The sequence below is a fragment of the Mustelus asterias genome, unplaced genomic scaffold, assembly GCF_964213995.1.
Source record: "Mustelus asterias unplaced genomic scaffold, sMusAst1.hap1.1 HAP1_SCAFFOLD_282, whole genome shotgun sequence".
NCBI classification, from domain to species: domain Eukaryota; kingdom Metazoa; phylum Chordata; class Chondrichthyes; order Carcharhiniformes; family Triakidae; genus Mustelus; species Mustelus asterias.
The window spans coordinates 126,720-135,393 of NW_027590247.1; the positions used below are offsets into that span (position 1 = coordinate 126,720).

General features: G+C 44.7%; 1 protein-coding gene across 1 annotated transcript; it reads left to right on the forward strand.

Moving 5' to 3' along the window:
• Nucleotides 1-807: 807 nt before the first annotated feature.
• On the forward strand, nt 808-6,088 carry LOC144486060 (uncharacterized). Its single transcript, XM_078204163.1, has 2 exons — nt 808-946; nt 4,328-6,088. The coding sequence occupies exon 2, from the start codon at nt 4,334-4,336 to the stop codon at nt 5,558-5,560; it is 1,227 nt and encodes a 408-aa protein (XP_078060289.1). The 5' UTR covers nt 808-946; nt 4,328-4,333; the 3' UTR covers nt 5,561-6,088.
• The last annotated feature ends 2,586 nt before the right edge of the window (nt 6,089-8,674 follow it).

An 8,674-nucleotide genomic window follows, 5' to 3' on the forward strand; every position in this document is an offset into this window, starting at 1 on the left:
GAGCGTAGAAGATTGAGGGGAGATTTGATAGAGGTGTATAAGATTTTGATGGGTATAGATAGAGTGAATGCAAGCAGGCTTTTTCCGCTGAGGCTAGGGGAGAAAAAAACCAGAGGGCATGGGTTAAGGGTGAAAGGAGAAAAGTTTAAAGGGAATATTAGGGGGGGCTTCTTCACGCAGAGAGTGGTGGGAGTGTGGAATGAGCTGCCGGATAAAGTGGTAAACTTTTAACATTTAAGAAAAACTTGGACGGGCTCATGGATGAGAGGGGTGTGGAGGGATATGGTCCAAGTGCAGGTCAGTGGGACTAGGCAAAAAATGGTTCGGCACAGACAAGAAGGGCCAAAAGTCCTGTTTCTGAGCTGTAATTTTCTATCGTTCTATGGTTCTAGTCTACCTAGAGTCAACAGATTTCCACCTTTCCAAAAACTGCTTCATTACCTATTCTTGTAAAATTCTATCTTTTGCGGGAACCGCAGCAGCAAGAGTCCAGGCATTAACCCTTCAAGCAGCAGTCTCCTGACACAGGAGCCCAAAACAAGGGGGCAGAACTTTCAGGGGGGATGTCAGGAAGCATTTCCTTACAATCTCAGAAAAGATACCCCAAAAACTTGTCCCACCTTCTCAATGTTGCAATTCGCAAGGGCAATAAGTGATGCCGATAATTGGTGATCTCGCCAGTGACACCCACATCCCACAAATGAATAAAGAAAACCTCCTAATTCACAACTGGAAACTACAAGCCAACAGAGATTTGTTTTTTGACTTTGGCATGTTGAATCTCTCCCTCTTAGGCAACAGGTTGCATCAGTAACTGATTAACAATGATTCCAGGAATATTAACCTCATGAACAAATATGCCAAGGACATATATTTCTGCAGTGGGGCTGACAGTTCCAGATAACCTGTTTTGAAGATTTTTGCATTACAGATACAGGCTTCTCTCGTGAGTATTGGTGATTTAATTTTTATTGTAGCATGGATTGGCTGAAGTTTGTTCATTTCTGGTATACGTAAACAGAATCAAACCATCATTTTACATGGGTTTAATAAGGGGACATACATTAAATTGGACTGGGTTTCCTTATTTCTTTATCCTTCTTAAATAAAGTCCAATACTTAGTATGCGTGCTTCTTTAGAAAGAAGGATTTACATTTATATAGCACCTTTCATTTCCTCAGGTCAATCAAATGAAACATGTTCCTCTTCAAAATGTTGCCATGAGCACAGTTATGATGTGACTGATAATTTCAACCGTGCTCAAATGCTATTAATCGTCAATTAAAACCCTCACTTTACCATTTCTCCTCAGCGTTTAAATTACTTTTTGCAACTGTATCTGCCAAACCAAATGGATCAACCTTTCTGGTTGTGTTCGGGATCTGTGAGATTGTTGTACTTTCACAAATAGTTGATGAGTTTGAAATGTTGTGCACATGTAGTGACTGCATAGTGTGGATGTTGTGTGCATGTAAGTATATGTAGAGTACGTGAGGGCAGAGTGTGGATGTAGTGTGGACACAGTGGAATTTTCCATTCTGGGCAGAGTGCTGGCTGTGTAGCTCACAGGCTGGACAGCCGGGTTTCTCTCCAGATAATCCAGCACTTTGTGCAGAAAAATCCGGAGTGTGGTCCACGCTGGCAGAGTGGGTGTTCCGGACGGGAAGTTGATCTCCTCTCTGAGAACTAACACACAACCACTCAAAGAGAAGTACCCCCCTTCATAATCTGTTAAAGAGTGTGTGAGAAGTAGTAATATCTGCACTTCAGCAACTTTTAGTGGTTAAATCAAAGTAACTATCTGAGACTCTCTCTGGAAAAAAAATCAACAAGACTTTATTTATGGGCGGCACAGTGGCACAGTGGTTAGCACTGCTCCCTCAGGGACCCGGGTTCAATTCCGGCCATGGGTCACTGTTTGTGTGGAGTTTGCACATTCTCCTTGTGTCTGCGTGGGTTTCCTCCCACAGTCCAAAGATGTGCGGGTTAGGTTGATTGGCTATGCTAAATTGCCCCTTAGTATCAGGGGGATTAGCAGGGTAAATATAAGCGGTTACAGGAATATGTTCAGTACAGACTCGATGGGCCAAATGGCCTCTTTCTGCACTGTAGGGAACCTATGATTTATCTAACTAACAGTGAACAGGTTAACTAAACTATTAACAAACCAAATAAAACACAATGCTGTTTAGATAATTACAATTCCCACTTATTAACCAAAAAAAATAGAATTTCTAGTCACTCTCAAAATATGTATGAGGAGAGATTGACTAGGTTAGGATTGTTTTCGCTTGAGTTCAGATGAATGAGGGGGGGATCTCATAGAGATTTATAAAATTCTAACAGGACTAGACAGGGTAGATGCAGAGAGGATGTTCCCGATGGTGGGGGAGTCCAGAACCAGGGTCACAGTCTGAGGATTCAGGGTAGACCATTTAGGACGGAGGTGAGGAGACATTTCTTCACCCAAAGAGTGGTGAGCCTGTGGAATTCATTACCACAGGAAGTAGTTGATGCCAAAACATTGAATGCATTCAAGAGGTGGTTGGATATAGCACTTGGCGCAAATGAGATCAAAGGTTATGGGGAAAATCAGGATTAGGCTCTTGAGTTGGATGATCAGCCATGATCTTAACGAATGGCGGAGTAGGCTCGAAGGGCCAAATGGCCTCCTCCTGCTCCTATCTTCTATGTTTCTATAACCAAATGTTATCTTCTGGAATTTTCTGTCTTTTTTCTCTTCTGTTTTCACTGTCTTCTGTTGGTACCTTTGCAATTAAGATGAGGCTTTCTTTTAAGCCATAAATGTGGCTGTTACGCTGGCACAGAGCAGTTACTGTATGTGTCTCTCTTTCAAGCTGTGATCTATGGCAGTTGCTGGCAGACAGAGGCAGTGGCTGTCTGGCTCTCTGGAGCTGGTTCTTATACCCCCGACAGACCAAAATACCCACAATAGGATTGGTTTACAGGTTACCAAAACATCAAATTCAAATCTGATAGGCTGCTGCTATTCAAATGCCTAGTTTAAACTGATTGGTTAAAATTCAAAAACAACCTATTGTCTTGGCAACACTACTGCCCAGCCTCGTGACACAATGTTTCACTCTGTGCTCTCTGTGTACTGCAATTGCACCCACATCGCTTTCAACTCTCCAAGCATAGCAAAAAACTACTTTTATTTAAACAGACCATGCAATTTTACAACTCTTAGCATTTTACAAGTTTTTAAAATAATTTTACAAACACTGACTTCACAACACATGCTGGCGGAGTGGGGCCAACAAAAAGTGGCAGCCAGGAATCTTGCAGCCCAATCTCCGAGAAAAACAAAGGAAGCCCTCCCCTAACCCACATATACACACAGACATGAGGATGTGCCCTGCCTGGCCCACAAGCACAAGGAGAACCCCCAGAGGTACTGTCCCTGACACTGTGGCCCTTCCCCCAGCACTACTCGGGGGCAATGTCAGGGGGCAGTGCCAGGCTAATACCCGAGTGTGTTGCTCTCCTCACAGGTGCTATACTTACCTGCCGCAGCCCCCCCCCCCCCCCCCCCCCCGGGGTTCCTTCATCTGGTTCCCAATTTTGAAAAACAGTTGTAAAAGTGGGGAGAGTAGGGTAATTACTCTAGGGTAAAACCTGGGTATAGTGTGTACGCAGTGTGGCATTGTGTGTATACAGTATGGCATTGTGTGCATACAGTATGTAGACGGTGTGGACGTGGTGTGGGCAGGGTGCGTAAGCAGTGTGGGCATGATGTGTACACGGTGAGAGCACGGTCTGTACACAGTGTGTATGCAGTGTGGACATAGTGAGGATGTACTTTGTTATCCTACACCCACTGCAGAAGTGGAAACAGCGCTAAAACATTGTAGGCCTGGTTGTGATCCATACTCCCGCGAGTGTGGTTTCCTGCTGGGAACACTATAAAGTAGAATCATCTCTTTAGTATAGCTTGTAAATGTGAAATCTGCACACATAGGGTAGATCTCCCAATTTCATGGCCTAATGTTTATGGGAACTTGCTGTGCACCAACTGGCTGCCATATTTTGGATATATGAAAAGTACTTCATTAGCTGTAAAGCTTTTTGGAACATTCTGAGGTTGTGTAAAGTGCTAAAGAAATGAAAGTTTTTGTTTGTTTTACTTACTGAAGGCGATGATCAGTGTAAGGTTTTCTCAGCAATGTTGTAACTTGCAGCTCTGCAGCCACATGGTGAACAAGTGGAACAAGGTGAAACGAGATAAAACAGCAGCATTTTTCTTGAAGACAGTGCTCTCTGAAAGGTGTGTGTGCAATAACAAAGCTTTGTCTCTCTGTGTAGGCCCCCATGGGGAAGACCATACAGCTCCTGATCATTCTGCTTGGGACAAGGGTCAGCTCTGCCTGTCCAGAAAAATGTTTTTGTGATTCAAAACTGGTCAACTGTCGTGGCATCGATCTGCAGAATATTCCACCTGGCATCAGTCCTGGAACAGAGACGTTATTCCTGAACAGGAATTCTCTGATTAAAATCCCTCCAAACACCTTTGGAAATTTACAAAACCTGAGCTATCTTGGTTTATCAAACAATCACCTCTGCCTTCAAAACTACACATTCGAACCTCTGCTAAAACTGCAGGCTTTAGACCTGTCTGCAAACCACTTGTTGGAGTTCCAGGAAACTCTATTTGGAAACCTTTCAAATCTCACCTGGTTAAACTTGGCCAATAACAATCTACAAAGATTTCCCCCAATGACATCACTTGCCAAACTGACCTACTTGGATCTATCCAACAATGAGATCACAGTGCTCCAAGAAACTTTCAAACATCTGCCCCAGCTGGAAACACTATTTCTCAATAATAACCGACTAACCACTCTCCCAGGAACAGGCTTTGGCCAATTATTTCTCCTTGGAGTTCTTGATTTGTCAAACAATGATCTAAGCTACCTGCCTTCCCATTTCTTCAACAAGCATCGCAAGCTGACTGACTTGCGTCTCGACCACAACAGGTTCAAAAAGCTGACAGCTACTTTATTTTCCCATCTGAACAATCTACAGTATCTAACCATCTCTGGAAACAGCATCACTAATTTTCCTCCAAAGCTCTTTGGTAACTTAACCAAACTATTAAAACTCGACTTTTCCAACAATTCATTAACCTTTCTACCCAATGATTTCCTTTCCAGTTTGGAAGAGTTGCAGGTGTTGAAACTTTCTGACAATTTAATTGACAAATTGGCAGCTGACATGTTCAAATATAATCCAAAGCTACTGTACCTGCATTTAGACCGCAATAACTTCAGCACCCTTCCAGTCTTTGAAGGACTGTCACAGTTAGAAGAGTTGACCCTGTCCTTTAACAGGCTGGTTGGATTTCCAAAAGGATTTGCTGACAATCTTGTCAAACTAGAATGCCTCCAAGTCACTGACAATTTCATCGGGCAATGGGACGTCGAAGGGTTTCAGAACATTTCATCTGTGCTCTTAAGGAACAACCCAATCTGCTCGGACAAGGGCAAAGCAGCACAAGTACAATCCACAAACATCGACTGTACAAAGAAGCAATGTTAATCTGCTTGAAGTTCAGTTCAAAAAAAATTCTCCTGTCAGCTGTATGTGGAAATGATATTGGCAGAGTTACCATTGGTCATTTGGTAATACAGAAATTCAATTGTGCTGCAAACAGTGGGCTGCTGTAGAAAGTCTTTTCAAACATTTAACCCGTTGCTATGTCACTATGCAGTGGTTACACGAGCTTCATTTCCCACCAATGGCATATTACCGTCAGTCCAAAAAGATGCCCTGCCAACCTTACAAGTGAGCATCGTTGTGTATGAATCAGTGTTGGTGCAATGCCTTGTGCACAGGCCGCACATCCCAGAGATTGCCATGGCAACATCATGGGCAATCAGAATCAACTTCCCGACCAATCAGCACCCTTTTCTCCTGCTCTACAACTTGTTGTGATTATTTGAAATTTGGTATTCCTGTATGAGTCCTGATGAGTACAAATAAAAAGTTTCAACAATGTGTCTCTTTTCAGTAATATTTACCATTAGATGGAGGCAAAGGGTCTTGGCCATTTAAAAACACTGCATTATTTCAATAAATGCCATGATTTTCAGTTCCAAGTGTCATTCTGTTGTGCATACCAGCAACACTCATATACCATGAGCGAATTAAAATTGGAACTTGTGTATTCCTGTAATTTACAAGAAAGAAACACTTGTGTTGATATAGCGCCACTCGCAACCTCACTCCCTCAGTACTGACCCTCTGACAGTGTGGCACTCCCTCAGTACTGACCCTCTGACAGTGCGGCACTCCCTCAGCACTAACCCTCTGACAGTGCGGCACTCCCTCAGTACTGACCCTCTGACAGTGCGGCACTCCCTCAGTACTGACCCTCTGACAGTGCGGCACTCCCTCAGCACTGACCCTCTGACAGTGCGGCACTCCCTCAGCACAGACCCTCTGACAGTGCGGCACTCTCTCAGTACTGACCCTCTGACAGTGCGGCACTCCCTCAGCACTGACCCTCTGACAGTGCGGCACTCCCTCAGTACTGACCCTCTGACAGTGCGGCACTCCTCAGCACTGACCCTCTGACAGTGCAGCACTCCCTCAGTACTGACCCTCTGACAGTGCAGCACTCCCTCAGTACTGACCCTCTGACAGTGCAGCACTCCCTCAGTACTGACCCCCTGACAGTGTGGCACTGCATCAGTACTGACCCTCTGACAGTGCGGCACTCCCTTAGTACTGACCCTCTGACAGTGCGGCACTCCCTCAGTACTGACCCTCTGACAGTGCGCCACTCCCTCAGCACTGATCCTCTGACAGTGCGACACTCCCTCAGTATTGACCCCCTGACAGTGTGGCACTGCATCAGTACTGACCCTCTGACAGTGCGGCACTCCCTTAGTACTGACCCTCTGACAGTGCAGCGCTCCCTCAGTACTGACCCTCTGACAGTGGCACTCCCTCAGTACTGACCCTCTTGACAGTGTGGCACTCCCTCAGTACTGCAGTAGGAGTGTCAGCCCGATTGTTGAAGGGGAGGAAAGCTCAGCAAACTGATAGTGAACCCTCCTCCCAGACACAATGTTTATCTTGTGTTCCAGCTACATCCTTGTTCCCTGAGGAACATGTTGCTGGATGGAGCAGACCCTGGACAGCAGCCTGAGACAAGTGAGGTGGCTCTCTAACCTATGTCACCAGTGTATGGCTTGGAGGTGTCAAAGACTGGACCTCCTGGTGAGGGGAATCACACACAGCTTAGCTGATGCTGGACAGTTCTGTTAATTGATGATTCTCTGTGACATAGTTAGTGCCAGTTCTCAGACTTACACCTGATCCATTTCCAACAGGCTCCATTCATCGTCATCATCAACAACAACAACTTGGATTTATATAGCATCCTTAGTGTAGTAAAATTCCCCAATATTTCGTTATCGAATATAATGTGACACTGAGCCTCATATTGGGGCAGGTGGCCTAAAGCTTAGACTAAATGATAGGTTTTAAGGGGGGTCTAAAATCATAGAAAAGCTGTGAAGCAGAAAGAGGCCATTCAGTCAATCCTGCCAGCAGCAGCTTTGAAAAACGAGTTGCCCACTTGATTCCCACTTTCCAGTACCTGCTCCATACTCCTGCAGGTCCCAGAAATTCAGATACAGATCGGGGACCTGAGTTAAGCATGTCAGCCTCAAACACCAACTTAGACAGTGAAGTCCAGACCCCCACCACCCTCTGGGTGAAAAGGTTTTTCCTCATGTCCCCTCTAATTCTTCTACCAATCACTTTAAATTTTGCCCCCTGTAACTGACCCCTCAGCTCAGGGGAAACAAGTCTTTCCTGTCTACCCTGTCTAGGCCCCTCATAATTCTGTACACCTCAATTGAGTCACCTCTCAGCCACTGTTTGAAGGAAAATAATGCTCGCTATCCAATCTCTCTTCATAGCTACAGTTTTCAAGCCCTGGCAACATTCTTGTAAATCTCCTCTGCACTCTCTCCAGAGCAATGATGTCCTTCCTGTAATGTGGTGGCCAGAACTATACACAAAATTCCAGCTGTGGCCTAACCAGCATTTTATACAGTTACATCATCACATCCCTGCTTTTGTATTCTGTATCATACGATTTAGGAGCACCAGTATGCCATTCAGCCTATCAAGTATGCTTCACCTTTCCATGATATCATGATTGATCTGATAGGTTAATCCACTTTCCCGCTTTATCCCCATAACGTTTGATTCCCTTACTGATTAAAGATCTATCTCAGCCTTGAACATACTTAACGACATAGCCTCTACATCTCTCTGCAGTAAAGAATTCCACAGATTCACTACCCTCAGAAAAAATTCCTCCTCATCTCTGTCTGATATCTCACACTGAGATTATGCCCACTGGTCCTAGGCTCTCCTACAAGAGGAAACAACCTCTCAGCATCTACCCTGACAAGCCTCCGGGCATCCTATATATCTCAATAAGGTCGCCTTTTGTTCTGCTGAACGCCAATGAATACAGGCCCAACCTACTCAATCTCTCCTCATAAGAAAATCACTGCATACTCGGGATCAACCTACTGAACCTTCGCTGGACTGCCTCCAATGCCGGTATATCTTTCCTTCAATGAACAAAACTGTTCACTGTATTCCAGGTGCTGTTTAATTAGTGCCTTG